The sequence below is a fragment of the Mytilus edulis genome, chromosome 5 (genome assembly GCF_963676685.1).
Source record: "Mytilus edulis chromosome 5, xbMytEdul2.2, whole genome shotgun sequence".
Taxonomy (NCBI): Eukaryota; Metazoa; Mollusca; class Bivalvia; order Mytilida; family Mytilidae; genus Mytilus; species Mytilus edulis.
The window spans coordinates 77052270-77075644 of NC_092348.1; the positions used below are offsets into that span (position 1 = coordinate 77052270).

General features: G+C 32.5%; 1 protein-coding gene across 5 annotated transcripts in view; it reads right to left on the bottom strand.

Annotated features, from left to right (window-relative positions):
• Positions 1-286: 286 nt before the first annotated feature.
• Positions 287-23375, bottom strand: part of LOC139524483 (uncharacterized) — a 56379-nt gene continuing 33290 nt past the window's right edge. For 3 of the 5 annotated variants that reach the window (XM_071319270.1, XM_071319271.1, XM_071319272.1), the window contains exon 6: positions 18565-20244. In XM_071319270.1, coding sequence (XP_071175371.1) covers positions 20045-20244 — 200 coding nt within the window. In that variant the 3' untranslated portion in view covers positions 18565-20044. Of the gene's footprint in view, positions 968-1368; positions 1679-2051; positions 2222-18564; positions 20245-23375 lie in introns of those variants that run through there. The other 2 variants (XM_071319274.1, XM_071319273.1) reach the window with 2 other exon arrangements.

Sequence of the window (23375 nt, forward strand, 5' to 3'; positions counted from 1 at the left end):
ATATGCAAAGGTTATATCCACCATGTTGACGACAATGATTTGGAATATGATTAAAGTAAAACAATGTTGGTAAAATACTATATATTAATGATATCTCATAATGGTTTTTGGCAAATTGTTCTTAAAAAAAGTGTTTTATGTAAACTCTGCAAAAATAGCTAGACCAAATGACATAATAAAGACAATAATTATAAAATTGTTTCAGAATAATTGATAAGAATATATATATAAAGCAATAACTATTTCTTTAGCACTATAAACACCTCTTTAGTATAATGTTTCGTTCTTTTGAAAGTATCATGCAAAATCATGATTTTTTTTTTATTAAGTAGCAAACTCCATTACTGTACAAGCTATCAGTCAGGCTCTTGAGTATATGCAACTTTGATAATAAAACAAAGAAGCATGATCATTGATCTTTTAAAAAAAGGCACATCCCAGTTAAAGTAATAATTACAATCAATAACCCCGGTATAATGTTTATGTGTACAGACACACAATTCTACCGTATAGTCTTCCGATTGTTATATGAGTATAGCCATTTACTATTTCGGAAATATTAACCATATGTGGTATTTATTTGGCAGAATCCTTAATTTGTATATGTTGATAATTTGTATATCTATAACAAAACTAAAGCACCAATATCGTTATGTGTAAATATCCCCAGACCTTCTAGATTTGTCATTTATACAAAAAGCCCCAAGTTATATTTGTTCTTTTAGTAGTGGCTTTCAAGATGTTTTAATTATAGAGAGAATATATTGTCATTTCTCTAGTACAATTTTCCTTATGTGACTTTTCTGGTATTGTGTAAATGTATCATTAACACTTAGTCCCCTGCTTTTAACCGTGAGTTCTTTTAATAGAAAATGTCCTGTAAAAGCTGACAAGTCCTTATTGTACAGCGTGTCGTCTCCTAAATGACTAGAATCTCTGTCTCTTGTATATATAACAAACACATCAGCTGTGAAAGAAAAAGAATATTAAGTCACAAGATGTGATGAGCTTGCTCTTAGCTGAAAAGCAAAACAGAGGATTTATTGTTAAGCAACACTTTATTTATATCAATCTTAACAAAAATCAAGATTCACTATCTATTGTTACTAGAAAATTTCGCAATAATTCAAATCTTACAAGAACACATTCCTCAAAACGTTAAAATTAGTTTGTTTTGCTCTCAAAATCGTTTTTATTTCTGTGGCTAATCGCACATTTTAACTGAAGGAAGGGAATATGACAGTTGTTTTTCCATTTGTTTGATTTGTTTAAGCTTTTGATGTTGCCATTTGATAAAGTTGTCCATTTTAAAATTTTCTCCTAGCACGTTTCTGCTTTTTTTAATTGTTGATAATAATTTTCTCTTACCTCCAAATTTCATACAAGCCTGGACAGTAACTAATCTTTTATCACCTGGGTTCTCAAGAATAACATTTGTCTCATTAAAATCAACAAATACAAAGATGAATTGACATCTTGGTATATCTAATACATCTGGATCAGTTTTTTCCAGTAGGAATGGCTTTATTTCAACTTCTTCCTCCTGAAATACTGATGTAATTATTCTATGATGTAAATCCTGAGTTTCTTCATGGAAACTAAGAATACAAATAGATTCTTCCAACTCACTTGTGATGTCAATTTGATCTAGTATAGTCCATCTTTTTTGTTTAATCAGCTGGAATAAAGATTGTTTTTTAATAATAAAATCAAATCAAAATCAACCTTTTAACAAATAATAGAGAATTGCTTAACAAAAAAACAATACAAAATTGTGAAAAATTGGTTGAAAAAATTATTTATAATTTGACCTGGATATTGTCAAAGTAAAAACGTACAAATATACGATAAAATTATCACCATGCCTACCCTTTATCTACTCTTTACTTCCATTGTGCGTACATTTATCTGATCACTATGACAATTTTTATGCATAAACTCACATTTAATACATAAATTTGATCACCATGATTATTGTTGCCACAAAGTAAACTTAAATGTCGGATTTGACATAATCATTTTAACTACAATTTTTTCTTCGATTCACTTACATGTTGAACTGGAACCTGTGCACACAGACTTTCGTTTGTATCATTAGGATCATCATGTTTGCTTCCCTGACTACCATAAAAACCATTTCTCCATGGAAAAAACTTATATGCAATCAGAAAAAGTATCAATGTCCATAGGATCAACCCCGCCAGTAGAAGAAAGACTGTTTCTATAATACAAAAGATCATTTACAATATGTATATCTACAGTTGGCTTTAAAATGCTGTTATGTAAAAAAAACAGAAAGATAAGCAAAATTGAGTGCAATATTGTACGTGTTCTATGGAAAAAGAAAACAGAAAGATGCTACATAATGGAAAGTTCACAATCGGGAGGCTGAACTCATCTCTGTTGTCGTAAAGTTTTGTTTTCAACCAACCCTTATTTTCAATTTCTAGATGTAAGTCAAAATATGAGGTAGACTTAACTGTATTTATTGTATCCTTTATTTCTTATTCGATGAGATAGATGCGTTCAAAATAATCATCAAATTTTGAATTATTTTGTGAGAGAACATCATCTATATAACAGAAAGTAAAGTTAAAGGATATTGCTAAATTCTTTTCTTTCTTACTAAGAAGTTCCTCTATGAAGTCAGCCTCGTGAGAATGAATGAACAAGCCGGCAAGAAGAGGGCACAATTGGTTCTTTATATCTAATGGGAATGCCAATAGTTTGTTGAAAAAAATGAAACTGATTGGCAATATACAAAACATTGGACATTTTTAATTTTTAGATCGCTTCGCATAACGGGCAACTCTTACTCTATTTCGTGAATGGTCTTACTTCTTACAGAGTTAATTTAATTCCCTCAAAGCAACACCCATAATTTGCCTCTCACATTAATTTTAACTGCAACAAATGACCAGTATTACCAGTGTAGATTATGTACAACTTATAATGTAAACTACTGTTTAAATAGTTATCAAAAGTACCAGGATTATAATTTAGTACGCCAAACGCGCGTTTCGTCTACATAAGACTCATCAGTGACGCTAAAATCGAAATATTCATAAGGCCAAACAAGTACAAAGTTGGAGAGCATTGAGGATCCAAAATTCCAAAAAGTTATGCCAAATACGGCTTAGGTAATCTATGCCTGGAATAAGAAAAAGTTTTGTAAACAGGAAATTTATAAAAATGAACACCGAAATAAAGGGGCAATAGATAGGAGATATATAAAAATCTAAAGTATGCTTTTTATTTCATTCATTATTGACAGTGGAATAGTGAAATAATAATTCGCTTTCAGCAGCCAGTATCGTTCAATTTTGTCAAATTAAGCTTAGAAACATTGATGATGAATTATTCACTTGCAAGTGAATAAATCGACCTCAATGAATCCGTATCCATGTGAACTTCAAAATTACCCTTAACTAGAGATGGATAACGCATGCATTGTGCGTGTTCGGTTATTTAAATGAAAAGAATGTAAACAAAAGTAAATCATTTGATTGACTGAGTCGAACCACAAGAAATCATTCTTATACAGGTGATTAGCATATATTTTTAATCTATAATATGAAATTAAACAAAACTTAGAAGTCAGCTTCTATTCCTACATTTATTTTTGTTTACATCAGAGGTCCTCGGAGGTCAACTCGATAGTTAATTAGATGGCGTCCAGACTAAAATACACACGACACGAAGCAAACAGTGTCAAGCATAGGTCCTATAAATTATTTACTTTAGACATTTTTTTATAATCTGGATAAATGTTTTACACATGGTTATAAATCAAATATGAGAATTTGAGTCAATTCGGTGAACATCAATTTGACAGTTAGTGTCCCTTTAAACACTGACTGAACCAGTTTTCTAAATCAATTACTTGACCAACAGACCATTGAGGGCAAGAAACACTGTCTACCTGCTTCCTGTTTTACAAGTTTATAGGAAACGATCATGTCGTTTTTGGTTGCCTAGATTGTAATCGACTAGGGTGAACACAGATTAATAACACTATAATTGAGCTTAGATCATTCCTAATGAAGGTACATCCTGAAAAGCGCTTCACACGCAGTCAGCCCATGACGCATAAATTTCATGAGATGTTGTTTAAATTTCTTAGAATATCTAAATTTCAGTTTGGAGAAAGTACCTAAAATATTTCATTGGAAAACTTGTTTTTACCAGAATATGTTATATATCTGTGCTCTTGGATGTCTTGCATTCCATTCAAGATCTTCATGTCTCTTTTCAAATGGAGGAAATCATCTCTAGCATTTTCAACAGAAACATTCAAAACCTTCGATAAGTTTCCGACCTTTTCTTGTATTTGTGTGAAATTGTCCTGTAAGCTAATGAAATCTTGCGCCATCTGTGTCATGCTGGCTTTACATTGTTGGAGTTCTTGTCTCATGATTACCATATCTTCACTGTTTTCAGTTTGGTCTTCTTTTATTACATGTGTCGTATTTTTAAAGTCTTTAATCCAACTTGAAATCAATACTCCTCCTGATAGAAATAAGACAGCAATTACCCTGAAACATAATATTCCAAAAGAATGTAAGTGAACCCTCTTTTCATATTAAAATACAAAGATTTTTTTTAAGAGTCATCACGGATAGCACAAATTTACGGTTTTTCACTTTAACCACCTGTTTGACCGTTGTTACGAGTAGTAAGAGCTATTTCCTGATTTATCACTTTAACCACCTGTTTAACCGTTGTTATGAGTAGTAAGAGCTATTTCCTGATTATTTCGGATACTTCCAAATTATTACGATGTATTCACGGCAAAATTACACTATTTGTTACGAGTTGTCAAATATATCTAAGAACTTTTTACATCGGATGACCGCAAGGGCATTCCGGTGTATTGCTATCGCCTATATTTCCATTACGTTATATTCGTTTTGGGTTTTTAACCGATCTATAAACATATCATAAAAGTTCTCTGGACTATTATTTGTTTGTGAGTGAATTGATCGAGTTTATACACCAAAACATTCCTTTAAAAAGGCGTTCAATCCTATAATAAACCAGAGTATACTAATTTGTATCCCTACAATATAATAGTCATTACGGTGAGGATGAATTTCCTGTCATTAATTTATAATCCACGCACGCACTTGTCCCAGAAAAAGTATTATATCTGTACATTAACGCCACTTTCAGGTATAGAGTTGTGATTTTTTTTTCTGAGACAAGCGATTGTCGGACCATCCACAAGAACTTGCGGTCATCCGATGTTCAGTACTTCAGTACTTTGATTACTGACTGTTAATACGGCACGCGTATACTACGGAATGCAACTATAGCTTTTACGTGTCAGTTTTGACATGTTTTGAATATGTATGCATGTCAACCATACATCTCCTAGTGAATTTTTAAATATGTTTATGTACCCATTTCTTATTTACAATAAATGTATAATATAAAATGTTTACATGCTACTTACATAAACACGCATTCGTCCCCCATTAACAGGTTTCTTTTGATTTTTCTTTTTTTCAATCTTTAACAGTTTTCTGTACAGCTTTCTTATCTGTTTAACCTTTTGAATTGCCTAGAAGGATGGCACAAAAATAATAAAGAGAAAGTGTTACATGCCCACCCAAACTGTATAACATAACCGAACTCCTACAGAAGACCAAGGCATTCACTTTGCACTGTTATCCAAAATGATGCAAGAGTTGTCCATTAATCAATCAGACGCAAGTACAGATTCTCAACACAAGACTACAGATACTAAAAGACAGATACCAGCAATTAAAGACCATTATAATACTTGATGTTAAAGGTGATCTACTGCAGTTTGAATTATAACGTTAGTATAGAAAGTCCCTGATTATATCAATGAATGTATGTTATGATTTATAGTGCTATATATCACTTTAAAAAAAACATATCACCAGACTGAGAGACATGTAATATATCTCTGATATCACGTATATCATAAGCCTTGCATCTAAACAAAGAACAAAATGTGGAAAACATACCCGTAGCCAGGGGGTTGAAAACAAAAAAGCACTGTTAAAGTCAACGTTTTGTTCGAATTGTGACTGTTAAGTCGATTTCGTGAGTCCAAATACCCCCCCCCCCCTTTAGAAAATTCCGGGCTACGGGCATGACTGGCCTGGGAAAATAAGTACAATCAGTTGCTCCGAAGGGTGCAGCTTTATACGACCGCAGAGGTCGAACCCTGACCAGTTGGGGCAAGAATGGACGCAACATCCAAGCTTGATACAGCTCTGAATTTGGATTGTGATCAAATTTTTGACATGATATGAGTTTCCGACACAAAACAAATGTCAATATCTTACAAATCTTTTATACAATATTGTGCAATCGAAGATTTATTCTTCAAACTTTTCAAAATTTGCAATTTGAGAAACTTGGTAAAAAAAATGAAAACTACTACCACCCCCTTTTTTTGCAATAAGCCCCTAATTCCAAAACATTTTGAGCAATAACCCCCAAAGTTATAGCTAACCATCCCTTTATGGTATGGAAACTTGTGGTATAATTTCAGAGAGATTCATCCTCTAAAACACAAGTTATTGTTTGAAAATACATTTTGGGACACCTTTTGGGCCCCTAATTCCTAAACTATTGGGACCATCACCCCCAAAATCAATTCCAACCTTCCTTTTGTGGTATTGAACATTCTTCTGGTAAAAAAAATATAGTGATCCATTCACTAAATCTAATGTTTTTGTCCGGAAAACCTAGTTTTTCTCCTTTTTTAGATCACCTGGCCCACAGTGCCAAGTGAGCTTTTCGCATCACTTGGCGTCCGTTGTCCGTCGTCGTCCGTCGTCGTTAACTTTTACATAAAATCTTCTCCTCTGAAACTACTTGGCCAAATTACACCATACTTGTCCACAATCATCATTGGGGTATAATATCTAGTTTCGATATTGTGTCCGGTGACCCGCCAAACCAACCAAGATTGCCGCCATGGCTAAAAATAGAACATAGGGGTAAAATGTATATTTTGGCTTTTTTAAAGCAAATCTGACATGATAAAATTGTTTTATCAAGTCAAGATCTATCTGCCCTGAATTTTTCAGATGAATCGGACAACTGGTTGTAGGGTTGCTGCCCCTGAATTGTTAATTTTAAGGAATTTATTTTTTTATTATCTTGAATGTTATTATAGATAGAGATAAACTGTAAACAGCAACAATTTTCAGCAAAGTAAGATCTACAAATATGTCAACAAGACCAAAATGGTCAGTTGACCCCTTAAGGAGTTTTTGCACTTTATAGTCATTGTTTACCATTTTTTTGTTAATTTTTGTAATCTTTTACAAAAATCTTCTCCTCTGAAACTGCTGGGACAAATTTAACCAAACTTGTCCACAATAATTATTAGGGTATCTAGATCAAAAAATGTGTGCGGTGACGCAGCCAACCAACCAAGATGGCCGCCACGGCGAAAAAATAGAACATAGGGGTAAAATGTAGATTTTGGCTTATAACTCTAAAACCAAAGCATTTAGAGCAAATCTTATAAGGTTAAATTGTTTATCAGGTCAATATATATGTGTCCTGAAATTTTCAGATGAATTGGACAACTGGTTGTTGGTTTGCTACCCCGCAATTGGTAATTTTTAAGGAAATTATGCCGTTTTTGGTTATAATCTTGAATACTATTATAGCTAGAGATAAACTGTAAACAGCAATAATATTCAGCAAAGTAAGATCTACAAATTAGATACATGACAAAATGATCAGTTGACCCCTGGAGGAGTTATGCCCTTTAGAGTAAATTTTTAACAATTTTCACCAATTTGGTTAATTTTGGTAAGTTTTTACAAAATATTTTTCTCTGTAACTATAGGGCCACGTACAGATAGAGAAAATTGTAAGTAGCAAAAATGTTCAGTAAAGTAAGATCCACAAACACATCACCATCAACAAAACACAATTTTGTCATGAATCCATCTGTGTCCTTTGTTTGATATGCACATAGAACAAGGTGAGCGACATAGGCTCTTAATAGCCTCTAGTTTACCCTAATTTCGCCTTTTTTTTACCCTTATTCCAAAACATTTTGAGCCATAACCCCCCCCCCTCCCCCAAGTCAAAACTGACCATCCCTTCATGGTATGGAAACTTGTGGTATAACTACAAAAATGCTTATTTTGGGCCCCTTTTTGGTCCCTAATTCCTAAACTATTGGGACCATAACCCCCAAAATCAATTCCAACCTTCCTTTAGTGGTTTTAAACATCTGGTACAAATGTATAGAGATCCATTCACTAAATCTATAGTTATTGTCCGGAAACTAAATGCGTCTGCCGACGACGCAGACGACGACGGCATATGATACCATTATACGACGCAAAATGTTTTTTGTGGCCGTATATAAAGTATAAAACAAACAAAAAACCCACAAAAAACAAAAAAACTCACACGCGAAATTTCCTAATTCAATGACAAATAGAAAATCAATCAAATAAGAAATTTTAATTAAATTGACTTTTTTATAAAATGAAAAAATATACATTAAATCAAATTAACATTCAATATTTCCCATACTTTGATTGTATTCATTTAATAAATACACCTTTATGTTGAAATATATATTTGGAACAGACTATATACGGTCGTTTAGCCCGTTGTCTTTTTTGTTTAGTTAGCTATCAACACTCGTACATGTATATAAATAATACATGTATATAAACAATGTCAACTGGGAGTTTGTGGATAGTAAATCTATATATGTCAGTTGTCAAAGCAAAAATATCTAATCTATCTGGGCTAGAGCCTTTCAAGACGTCATAGTTTTTTGGACTAACCGAAAGTTAATTTAACATGTTTATAATTATGTATATCACTAATCGCATTTATAAACGAAAGTAGCTCTAGTTTTGCGTATTATTCATGTTATTACCTTGTAATATCAGGTTTTTCATATTCCTTCTAATTGGTTCTTTGATCCACAGTGGCAGTTACCAGGCACATCTATCAAGGGGTACAATCAAAATCACGTGATGGATATACACACACCGGAAGTAACAGTCGAGCAGACCGCTTGAAAGGTTAGTAGTCGTATTTACTTGTTTATATCAATAAAATTTAATAAATAAGGTAGTGCACCGAATGCCGGATACTATCTAGTTTTGAAATACACAAAGCGTGCAGTTAATGCTAACACTTCGACACAGTTCCAAAATTTCACCAGATAACACACACACCTCATATGCTTTTATAACAAAATTTCTTAAAAGTCAATGTTATTGGAGTTTTTAGTGGAAAAAGAATGCATTTTTTAATTCATCATCTTTAATTTTGATTTAATCAATCATATATAATTACGATAAATGGTCGTTTGACAGGAGAATAGCCGATTTTTACAAATGATACCACACACATCCCATTAATTTAACGGATAACACACACACAAACCGAAACTGAAGGTTTGTACAAAGTTTCAAGCAAAGTCAAATGATGTATTTTACTACATTATAGAGGGGGGGCAAGGGGGGTCCCCATAACAGCAAAACAGTGAATTGATTTGGTGAAAAACAGATAACAAGGAATTGAAAAGGGATAATAACAGATAACAGTAAATGAAATATGAAAATAAATCTGCTCAGGACCAATCCAGTAGATGACTCGTATATCTTAGTATATAACTTATGGTATGGACCTAGAAAATTGTAATTTGTGTAAACAAGACGTTTCGGCCGTTGAGGCAGTTCTGCCTTGGTTGATTTTTTCCCGTAACTTGTCGTTAAGTTATAGTATGATTGTTGAATTTTTCTGAACGAAATTACTAGTTTCTGTTTTTGATATAGGGATATTTTTAATCTAGGGAATTTGAGGGATCAATTGTTAATGATTTAGGTTTTTTTATTTAATTTTTGAAAATAGGTCACCCAGTGACACTTTATTATAAATTTGATTTTTTTTCTTCTGAAAAGCAATATATATACTTTACAAGTAATAAAAAAAACATTGATGCACAATATATTTTTTTTATTTAATGACCTCATGATAAAACTTACTTATAAAATACAAAAATACCCAGATAAGTGGAGACAGGACATGTAACTGAAACACGCATGCCAGTTAATTATGGTTCTTCTGATAATAGAAATTGCCTCAAGTGACAATTCTGATAGTATAATAGAATTTGGACCTAGTGAAAATTTGGATGACACCGAGTGAAACACCAATCATGCATCTTATGTGAAATTATAGAATATGGAAAATTTGGGTACAGCATTGGAGAAGCTGTAGGATTTTAAAAAGGGTATTTGTTGAAAAATTAAAATGAAGACACATCTTTATTTGCATCAATGGTTTCAGATCTTCAATTTTCGCCATGTGAAGCAGTTAAAAAGCTTTTAAAAATATGGTGGTCAGGGTTCTCTTTCATGTAAATGAAAAGAGAGGGAGTAGCACTTAATATAAATGCTAAAAGAAAAAGATGTTGTATAATTTCAAAATCCATACCACTTAGTAATGTAAAACAATTCAAAGGAGAAAACTAACTGCCTAATTTATCCACAAAATAGTGAACGAGAAACTTAGTAACACAGTAACAAACTACAACCACTGAATCCAGGCTCATGACTTGGAAGTAGGCACATACAGAATGTGACTGCGTCAACGTTAGCATGCTAGTTGGTGTCCAATCCGCCCCTAATCAGGGACATTGGTGTAATAGTACAACATAAAGATTATTATGTGGTCATTGAATAAAAAAAATCTATAGGGTGTACAAATGCTTTTTTTATAACAAAATCCATACTATAAGTTATTGTACAAGTAATAAGTGAATTATAATTTGTACAAAATGCTACATGTTCACAGACAATGGAATTTATTACAAAGTATAATAATAATATATACTGGAATGGTCCTGGGTCAAATTGATTTTAATATGTTTATGTGATGTATGTTACTGAAATTCTTCTGCAAATACAGGGCCACCCGATATTACCAGTAGAAAGACCCCAATATATATACATTGTAAGAAGATGTGATAAGCGTGCCAATGAGACTAGAATCCATTCAAATCACAATTTTCAATTATCTTCAAATTCTACGGAAGATTGGCTGTCAAAATACTAACATTCCAATTTTCAATAACAGTTAACAGCAAATACATTCTCACAATAACAGATAACAAAATAGATAATAGTCCTATAACAGCTAACAAAGAATAAGACAATAACAGCTAACAGTAAATATATTTTCAGAATAACAGATAACAAAGAATTAAAATGCCCCATAACAGCATAACAGTTAAACCCCTTGCCCCCCTCATTATACTAAAAACATAAGAACAATTTAATATAAGCCTTAACCTATATATAACATTTTAATTGAAAAGCAATCTTTCATCGCTTTAATTTTCTTATATGTCGCGTGGTGTATCTTACAAAACCTGGTTAGAGGTCTTAAAAGTGAACTCGGAATGGTGTTATGTTCGACAAATCATTGCATTTTGCAGCTTTCGCGACCTTGATTGTTTATCGAATGTTAATCGAAGGGACTTAACGCATTTGTATAACGAAGGGCGAACAGGTTTGATTAACATACAGAACCGAAATCATCTCATTTGCATATCAATATAAATACATAAATTTCAGTTTTCCTACCGTAAAAGGGCTTTATAGCCAGTCATAGTCGTTAACCTCTCCCGTAGTAGTAACTCACGCATGACACCAACATATCTTAAAACAGAAGCGATGAGAGATAAGTTTTTAAATAGATTATATCTATTGTTAGATTATTTATATTTTTCTTATTTCATTTAAAAAAAATCAATTTTCTTTCTATTTATTTATAGAATATGTCACATTTGTGCAAGCACTGTGGAAAGAAATTTAAAGGTCGAAGTGGTTTACGACAACATGAGATGAGGCATGATGGACAGGGGCCATATTCATGTAATGAATGCAAGCTTGTTTTTTCAGCAAGTCAAACTTTACTTCCCATTTGGCAAGCGAAAAACACCAAAACCATAAGCCATTCATATGTAAAACGTGTGGCAAGTCATTTGCAACAGATGCCTATCTGAAGAACCACTGCCTGTATGAGGACAAGGGAGGCGATCACAAATATACCCAATGTGAAGCTACATTTAGTCGTGCATCCCATCTGAAAGACCACATGGATATGCACACAGGGATAAAATCCAACATTTGCAAGATATGCGGCAAAGCATACCGCTTCAGAAGCAGTCTTTCGAGGCATAGCAAAACCCACGAAGTTGCTGAAGGTCTTAGTTACGAATGTGATATTTGTAACAAGACCTTCACACAAAAACGGTATCTCCAGGAGCATAAGAATGCACTTTTTGCAGTAAAGTTTTCAAATCAAACAGATATCTTCAAGGACTGTCTGGACATGTAGAAAGACATCATGAAAAGACCAAAAGTTCATAAATACTTTATACATCAAAAATGTTTTATATTTTTATTACTTGTTATACATGTTGGCAATATTTTATTTTATTGTTAATTGTATGTTATTAAATTTGTTGAATTTTATACACATGTTAATTGAAACAACTAGAGAAATGATGAACTCCAATGATTGTAAATTTGTTATGAAAATAAATAAAATTGAAATAAAGACATAAACGTTTTTAGGGATACTTAACCTTCATGTGAATAATCCTTGAACTGTATACCTATCATAGCTCCCTTATTGTCTGGTCTTGGACTTTGGTAAAGTGTGCTGAAGTTTGTTTATACGGTTGCCACATGTTTAAACAACGGAATAATTAATATATAGATTCTACCACTGCATCAAGTGTGATACGGTATTTATCCACTCGAGACAGTTAAATTTTCAAATTTAAAACACGAGGCTTGCCGAGTGTTTTAAATATTTAAAATTTAAATGTCAAGAGTAGATAAATATCGTATTACACGAGATATAGTGGTGGAATTTGTTTCTCTTATAATTTTTGACAACATTTAGTCGATTTGCAATGTTCCGCAAAAAGTTGTGTTCTTTATATGAGACGTCATCAGGCATGGTCGCCTTTTCTCATGACGTCACAATAGAAAATTCTATGGAAAGCAAGAAAATGTGACGTCATAATTAAATTTCGACCAATGAAGTACTGAGATCAAATGAACCACACGTTAATTAAATTTTGATAATCAATGGGTTGGGAAAGGGATAAATAAGGGATAAGCCGAAGAATTAGAGAAATTAAAATATACCACATGAAAAAAGAGGTTTTATTTTCAAAATATTACAAATAATACAACTTATTATAGAAATACAAATTTATGTCAACCTCTGTGATGTACCACAATGTATAGGACTCAATTTTAAAATTATAAAAAAACAACATTTTACAGAATACGTAAAAGCATGGCATGATCCAATCACAAGTCGCACAAATGTTGCCGCAAATACTAGCCAAAATTTCATTATTTATACGAGATAAACTTAAATAATGGATGGTTTAGACTATAAACTCATGAAGACAACCACTTAGTACGAACTGCATGTCATGATGATTGTTTGTTTTTACGTTCTTTGCGATTAGCTTATAAATAATGTGTGTGTGTTATCCGTTGTTTTTTTCGGTGTGTGTGGTATCAATTTTTGAAAATTGGATTTTCGACAATAAACCAAGCGTTTATCGTAAAAAAAAATTATTGTATAAATCAATAGTAGCGGTGTTGAATTGAGACATGCATTTATTTTGCCAAACAAATCATAAAGAAAACAATTTTATAAAATTTTTATTAAAAATATTCAAAGTGTGTGGTTATCCGTTGAAAAAATATTGAGTGTGTGTGTTATATCCGTCGAAAATTTGGAACTGTGTCGAAGTGTTTGCAATAACTGCACGCTTTCTAGCAAAAACAATTGTGTATTTTAAAACTACATACTATCCGACATTCGGTGTGCCAACTTAAATTATTAATCAAAATTTAATTGATATAAACAAGAAAATGCAACTACTAACCTTTCAAGCGGCGAGTTCGACTGTAACTTCCGGTGTGTGTATATCCATCACGTGATTTTGATTGTACCCCTTGTCTATGAAACAGGGTACACCACAGTACATACAAAGTCATGTATATCTATATAAGTGTACGATACAAGTAGGAGCAAATTGCATTATGATATTGTCGAGTCATCAGTTATGATAACAGAGGGGCGTAAAGGGGTATCTGCACGGAAGAACGCGAAATACAATTGCCATTTCACGATGAACCGTCACGAACAATTTTTATGTCTTGCACGTTGATCTACTTTTACTGATTTCACGGTGAATAACGAACTTTTTTCACAGCTGCACGTGAAATAAAAATGTCAAACCACGTTCCACGTTGCCCGAAAATAACCCTTTATCACCTCATAACATAATCCTTTAAAAAAAAAGCAATAAGTGAACCTACGACTTATGCATGGTTGGTCACCAAAAGATTCTTGCCTAACTTTTGTTTTCTTTTGGATTGAAATAATTGACCCCCCCTCCCCCCCGGGATACAACTTATTTTTGAATATACATTTGAAAGCTCGGCTATTTAATTTATTACTTGATTTGGAACATCATTTGATACATTTTTTCATCCTATTGCAAATCCCAGTTTCTGTAAACCGGATGTTTAATGTAAATTGCACAATCAATCGCAATATAAATTTAAGCACTTAGTTTGCTTTATAATCTGATAGCATTTATTTTATCTATATAATTTCTTTATATATTGTTTCCTGCGTGGATGCCTTCAAATTCTCAACTCGTGAAATTGTCTGTATTCATAGTACATAAGTGTAAAGTTCATTTTCAATGTGAAATGAAACTCTGTGACATGCAACTTATAAGGTTTTGTATTTTTTCTTTAGAGTAACTCATCAGCTTCATTTGGACCTCTTATCTATAGAGAGACTTATTTTGGTCTCATAGAACATCTCAAGTTTAAAGGATTTCCTTGTTTTACCTAAATCAATGGTAATATTCTACGGGAAAACTTGGCTTTGAAGAATATTTTATTTCAGAAATTTTATGAATACCTGAACATAGTTACTCTAAAAAAACCAATTTATATAAAAAGACATGTAAATATAAACAGATACCATGAGTTAACAGGTTGTACACCAGACGAGAGTTTTAAAAAAGGCCCAAAAAAAGTACGAGGTTAAGTTATCTATATTCCTTGGGTAGAAAATCCTTGGCATCTTGAAAATTTCAAAGTTTATAAAAGGACAGTGACTCAAAAAAGAAAACAAAAGAGAACAGTGACAGTTAGAGGTCGGAATACCGTACGCAATGATGACCGTGCTTGAAAGCTCACATGCCAAGTTCTTACTGTCGTGGTCTGAATTTATAGATATGCCTGAAAAGCGAAAATTCGCATTCGCGATTGAAAATGAATATCTATGAATGGACGTGGTATTTTTTAGAGAAATAATAAATACTAGGAAATTACGCACTGATACTCTGGAGACCTACTCTGGATAAAAATACGCATTTGCGTCATCACATACATGTATATTGATCTAATAGTTGAATTCGAATATCAAACTACCTACCGCAAGAGGGTTGACTCCGGATTCATTGACATTTTATCCGGAATTTATGTGAAAGCAACCGACTTTTGTCGCAAAAGCGAGACATTTATATATATAGCGATCCTAGTACATTCCGTCGGCAGCGGCGTCCACAAATATTCACTATTGTAGTTAAAGATTCTGTAATTACTTTCTTAAAGTATCCTGGATGTCTACCAAACTTGAACAGAAGCTAGAATATAGAATCTAGAAGTAAATTTTGTAAAAAAAAAAAAAGAAATACAGTACCTGTTCATCCGTCTTTTACTTGTAAAAAGACTTAGTGTTTCTGTCAGTTAAAATTACATTCACGTTGTGGATAAAGTTTTAAAATTTTAATAACTTTCTTAAAATATCCTGGATTTGTATAAAACTTGGACAGAAACTTGTTAATGATCATCTAATCAGTAAATTTTGTACCAAACTTTGACAGAAGCTTGTTTATGATCGAAAGCTAGTATCTAGAATGACATTTTGTAAAAAAAAATCTGTGTTTTTCCGTATATTTTATAAAATAGGATAAATGGACTAAAGTTTTTATTCAACTTAAAATTACATACAGTCTGCAATTAAAGGTTTTAAAACATTTATTAGATTCATAAACCATCCTGGAATTTTTACCAAACTTAGACAGGAACTTCTTACAATCAAAAGATAGTATCTAGAGAAAAAATTATATTTGTTGAGCCTATGGCTTATTGTCGCAAAAGCGAGGCATAGCGATCCGACTCTGAAAACAAAGACAACAGCAAAAGTAGGCGAGGCACTGGGTTCCACAGAACGCTAATGTTTTTTTTAATACCATATGCAAAAGGTCAACAAAATTTAGCGTATAGACATATTTTACGATGTACATGTCATTCTGGCAGGTTTTATATGACCTTGACCTCATTTTTATGGAATGATTTAAGATGCATGTACATGTACCTAGCTGGCAGGTATTATCTGACCGTGACCTCATTTCATGGTTCATTGGTCAATATTAAATTTTTATGGTTAAGTTTGTTTCCTACATACTATAAGCAATAGGTCAACTATATCCAATACATATATCGATTGTAAGGTTTACTCATGTACAATTATATTGACTCATGTAATAATGTCTGACTAGCATGGTTCATCTGATCCTGACCTCAAGTTTATTATTCCTCATCAAAGTTAGATGTGCTTTGTTAAACATTGGTTTCTTTGAAACTATAAGCAATTGGTCAAATATGTGTATGGAATGATATTAAGGTGTATACATGTTTTTCCAGTTTGGTTTATCTGCCTTTGGCCTCATTTTTTTGGATCATGTTAAGTTTATGTGATACTACCTTTAAAGCTTTATATGCTAGGACTATCAACATATAATAAATTATCACTCAGTGAAGAAAGCGAGACAGTTCAGCATGTGCTCTCTTGTTCTTCATTTTGTGTTTTTTTTTCCAACATCCCCAGATTATATCCCCATCTTTTTATGTTATAAATAAAACCATTGTTGAAATACATATGAAAGATATATTGAAGTTCTTACTGTGTTTGTTTCTATGAAAGGGTTCTGAATCATATAGGATCCTATAGTGTACATGTCCCTCAGAAACAACCTTTAAACAGATAATCTTTAGTCTAAAGATGATTGTGGCCAAGTTTGGTTGCAATTGGTTTTGATACTTTCATATGAAAAGATTTTTTGGAAGTTTAAAAGGTTAACAAACAATTGCCACATATGACAATAAACCACACTAAGCCTTTGGTCCAGGTGAGCGAATTAAAAGAGATGTCGGGAACAATCTAATAAGACATCAACTAAGCAACACAAAAGATATCCAGAGGTCAATGATATGACCTTCAACAACGGACCTCAGTTTTACCTCTAACCGTTTATAGTAGCATCAGTTTGGATATCAAGAGGCTTTCAGGAACCTAAATGGCTCACATGTAATGATTTGCTTAACTCTATCATCAATAATACTTTTTCAATTAAGAATTGAATGCTTCTTTTTGTAACTTCATTTGGCTGATATTTTACAATATCAATGTATAGGAAAACCACAATAATCTATACATTAATTTAATCATTATATATATTAATGAGTGGCTTTAATTGCCATTTAAATGTTCTTTGGATCTTTTATTGGTTATATAATTTGAATTTATATTCATTTTTTAAATTTTTGTGCAATACACTATACTGTTCTGAATTGACCCCCCCCCCCCCTTTCCCAATAAAAATTGTTTAACCACTACACAGCTAATCACCTCAAAACAATACAACATTTTTGTATACATAATTTAAAACTAGTGTAAGGGATGTAATCCAAAACACAACATTGTAAGTAATTGTCCATTAACCAAGAAACCCTTGTTTTCCACCTTTTTTGCCCTTAATTCCTAAACGGTTTAAGCCATAACCCTAAAAAGCCAATCCTAACCATCCCTTTTTGGTATGGAAAGTTGTGGTATAATTTCTAAGAATCCATACACCATCCCACAAGTTATTGACTGGAAACTAGAAAAATCCTTATTTGGGCCCCTGTTTGGCCCCTAATTCCTAAAATGTTGGAATCATGACCCTCAAAATCAATCCCAACCTTCCTTTTGTGGTTACAAACCTTAAATTTTATAGATTTCTATTTACTTGTCCTAAAGTTATTGTCCAGAAACCAAATGTCTTTGGATGACCCTGACGAAATTCTTTTGCAGTTGTATACACACATGATTACCAAATTGTGTAAAATTGTTCTTAAAGGGAAATAACTCCTTAAGGGGTCAATTGACAATTTTGGTCATATTCACTTATTCGAGTTAACTCAACAAACTATTGACATGGCTGTAACAGAAAATAAAATACAAACTTTATCCTAAATACCATAAGGATTATTCAGATTAAAGGTTGGAATTGGTTCAGTAGTTTCAGAGGAGATGTTGAGATAGTTTACAACCAACGAACAAAGACGACGGTCCAAGACGTAAGACGATGGACGCCATGTGATGACAAAAGCTAAGATTTGCTTTTGGAAGGTGAGCTAAAAAAGAAAGTTAAGATAAAATAAACTTTATTTTCAAATTTTAATTGTTAATAACAAAGCACACCTTTACTGAATACATAAAAAATTATACACAAACTGAAATCACAATATGGTCACTCAAACTGAATCATATACTAAGTATTTTAATAATGCCAATGTGAATTATTTGTTGATAAGCTATTTTAAGTTCATTTGTATTATTAAACAGTTATCATGTAAAATTTGCAATCGGAATTTAAAAAAGATATAATCAATTATTTATAATAAGAATGATAACTTCCTGGTGCAATAATTCTGAAATGGTTTATATCATAATCCATAGTCGACAAAGATTTAAAGCAATTACACAGAGCACAAAGAAGATTGTCTTAACAGAAAAACAGAGAAAATAATTGATAAAGCATAATCTGTACTCCACGATAATTCCTACACACATTCAATTTGTATAATGTTAATATCATAGCATTAGTAATTACATTATAGCCATCAAATCACAAAACATAAAACATAAATGCTCAGTTACATTCTAATTTACATGTCCTGCAAAGCACTCCATATCTTACTGAAAAGAGAACTTATCATGGCATAGGTTTAACTGCTATGTATCTGGCAATTTTTCGTTCAATATATACCATGTATACATGAATAAGGTGAATTTTCCAGAAAAAAGTCAATGGATTGTAAATGTATCAAAAATTCAGTTTGTTAGTTGTGGCTTAAGCAAGTAAGTAAGTTAGTAAATTTTATTTAGAGTCATATGTACAAATTAACACAGTAAACATGACCTCTGGAGAGCTCTCAGCTGACTTGACATTTAAAAAACAAATAACAATACACATATAAATAAAACACATGTATAATATAAAAGCTAAGCAAACATGCATAACTCTAAGCAAGCAAGCTAAAAAAAAGGAAAGAAACTGAGGACTAGAAGGTTGCAAGTTTGTTTTTTCCAGGCTTTATTATATTATGACAAATAATTCACTATAAATAAATTTGTGCAGATACAAAGAAAAACATATTAACTTGTATGTGACATAATGTCACAAAAATAAATACTTCACTGTAATTCAAATTCTGTATGAAAAATATGTGACTTTTTTCTTTAAAAAAACTTTGTAATAATAGAACAGAGGTGTCTTTGAACTCAAAATCATGAAATGAAAGGTAATTGCCAAAATTGGTGTATCAGCAGGGGCTGATCCAGCCATTTTCACAAGGGGGTACGGTCCAACTATATATCCCCATTCAAATGCATTGATTGTCAAAAAAAAGGGGGGAGGTTCCAATGGGTTCTAATGCCTCAAGCCAAATAAGCTCCATCAACCATATATTTTAATTAAATGCCTCTGGATCCCTTCATTTTGTCATTTCTTGAATAGCCTCCAAGTTATATCAATACAGCATGGTCACTATTTCAGTTGTGAAATTGAATGTATAAATCATTAAAAAAAAAACATTGACTATAAATACAAACAGTAAGAACTTTGTCATTTTTTCAGAACAATTTTCCGGATGTGACTTTTCTGGTATGGTGAAAATGTTTCATTCACACTAAGTCCTCTGTTTTTAGCTGTCAGTTCTTTCAATAGATAATGTTTTGTAAAGGATGACAAGTCCTTGTTGTACAGCTTGCCGTCACCCAAATGACTTGAATCTCTGTCCCTTGTATATATAACAAACACATCAGCTGCGAATGAAAGAAGAAAACAGTTTTAGATAATGAAGACACACTTAAAATGGTTGAATGAGCTGAAACATTAATAATGAATATGTTTGGTTTTAGATTGTTCAATTAAAACTAAGCAGTCTAATAGAAAAAAATACCCAATTTCATTTTTTTATCATTTACTTAAATAAATAATTGGTAAAAAATTCTATGAAAAAGGAAAATACCCCAAATTAAGAACTCCATGATAAAATTCCAAACGGAAAGTCATACATCAAATTGCAAAATCTAAACCTCAAACACAACAAAACAAATGAAAAACAACTGTTATATTCCTGAAAAGGTACAGATATTTCCTTGAATGTGTAGACAAGAGTGCACACGCTGAAATGTCTCGCCTTCTTTACCAATCATTGATATTATGTTGATAGACCTAAATATAAAGCTTTATTACAACTCACATTAACTCAACAGTAACCAAGAAAACGCAACAGTGATCAATGAACCATGAAAATGAGGTCAAGGTCAGATGAACCATGCCAGGCAGATATGTACAGCTAACAAATCTTCAATACAGCAAATATAGTTGACTTATTGCTTATAAATTAAGAAAAACAGACCAAACCACAAACACTTAACACTTAGCAATTAACCGTGAAAATGAGGTCAAGGTCAAATAAAACCTGCGTAACAGACATATAGATAATAAAATATTTCCATATTCCAAATCTAGTTGACATAATACATGAAGTATTAGAAAAATAGACCAAAACTCAAAATTAACTTTGACCACTGAACCATGAAAATGAGGTCAAGGTCAGATGACACCTGTCAGCTAAACATGTACACCTTACAATCATTCCATACACCAAATATAGTAGACCTATTGCATATAGTATAAGAAAAACAGACCAAAACACAAAAACTTAACTATAACCACTGAACCATGAAAATGAGGTCAAGATCAGATGACACCTGCCAGTTAGACATGTACACCTTACAGTCCTTCCATACATCAAATATAATAGACCTATTGCTTATAGTATCTGAGAAATGGACTTGACCACCAAAACTTAACCTTGTTCACTGATCAATGAAATGAGGTCGAGGTCAAGTGAAAACTGTCTGACTGTCATGAGGACCTTGCAAGGTACGCACATACCAAATATAGTTATCCAATTACTTATAATAAGAGAGAATTTTTTTTCAAGTAGTCACTGAACCATGGCCATGAAAATGAGGTCAAGAACATTGGACATGTGACTGATGGAGAGTTCGTAACATGAGGCATCTATATACAAAGTATGAAGCATACAGGTCTTATACCTTCTAAAATATAAAGCTTTTAAAAAGTTAGCTAACACTGCCTCTGGGTCAATATTCCTATGAAGAGCTTTCTGCAACAAAAGTTGCAGGCTCAACAAAAAGGGTGGATTAAACCTGGTTTTATAGCTAGTGAAACCTCTCATTTGTATAACAGTCACACAGAATTTCTTTTTATTAACAACAATGTGTGATCAAAACAAACAGACATAATAGTCTTAGGTAAAAATGTCATAAAATATGGTAACTTTATAACACCTCAGCATTCTCTTTAATTGAGAAAAAGACAATTTTGTTCATCAAGTTAATCTGTCAGTCTGGTGTATCTGTACAACTAAGACTTTTTGATACGGTTTGATAGTTATCTCAAAAAACAATAGTATGATGGAATTTTGTGAACAAAATCAAGACAAAGTTTAATGTCATGCCATATCCCTGTAGATTTTGTGCAATGTGTTCAATCTGAGTATGGCCTCTGTTTTGAAAGTTCTTTAATCAATGTCTGATGTGGCGTTTTGCATTTGCGCCAAATTTTTCTTTCATTTGCACTGGGTTTTTTTTTCATTTGCGCTAATTTTTTTAAAAGGTAAATTACAGGTGAAAAGATATAAGAAGATGTGGTATGAGTGCCAATGAGACAACTCTCTATCCCAGTCATGTTATTTTTCATTTATCATTATAGACCTCTTCCATTAGCCATTTGTACAAATGTAATGAATTGTCAATCATAACTTGTATATAACTGTTGTTTTCTGCTCACACCGGGGAGGTGAAAGTAGGGTTTTGAGCTAAATTGAAGAATTACATATCTATTTACAGCATTCAAATCCATTTAAACAGAATATATTCAAATCATAAATCTGTTTTTGTCGAGTGTTTTTACGCAACACATCTAATATATTCCTTTCTTGTGATTTTGTCTCTTCTATATCTGGCATAATTGTCATGATAACAAAGTCCATCCTTTCTTTGTCTGGCTTATGTACTGATGCAGGCTTTTCTAGAGTTTGCATTTTAACATACGTGTCAACATATAAGTTGGGTTCAGCTGCTCAGAAATGAGGTGGATAGGGTTGCACTGTGCTTATATATGTACTTATTCTGTAGGCTAAGAATGTAAGACATTTGTCATCAGAAGGAGCTTCAGACATATTGTCAATGTGAAGCAGTCATCAATCTCATTTGTGGGAAGGAATGGTCACCAGAAAAAAATGAGATAGCAATTTACCAATGTCCCTTGATTTGTCTATATACTCTGTGCTCAGCCCATGTAAATGTATTAACTAACCTGTAACTTACCTGCAAATCCAATAAGAAGAAAAAATAAAATCGGCGCAAATAAAACTAGAGGCTCTAAAGAGCCTGTTTCGCTCACCTTGGTCTATGTGAATATTAAACAAAGGATGCAGATGGATTCATGACAAAATTGTGTTTTGGTGATGGTGATGTGTTTGTACATCGTACTATGCTGAACATTCTTGCTGCTTACAATAATCTTTATCTATAATGAACTTGGCCCAGTAGTTTCAGAGGAGATGATTTTTGATAAAGATTACTAAGATTTACGAAAATGGTTAAAAATTGACTATAAAGGGCAATAACTCCTAAAGGGGTCAATTGACCATTTCAGTCATGTTGACTTATTTGTAAATCTTACTTTGCTGAACATTGTTGCTGTTTACAGTTTATCTCTATCTATAATAATATTCAAGATAATAACCAATACCAGCAAAATTTCCTTAAAATTTCTAATTCAGGGGCAGCAACCCAACATCAGGTTTTCTGATTTATCTAAAAATTTCTGAGCACATAGATCTTGACCTGATAAT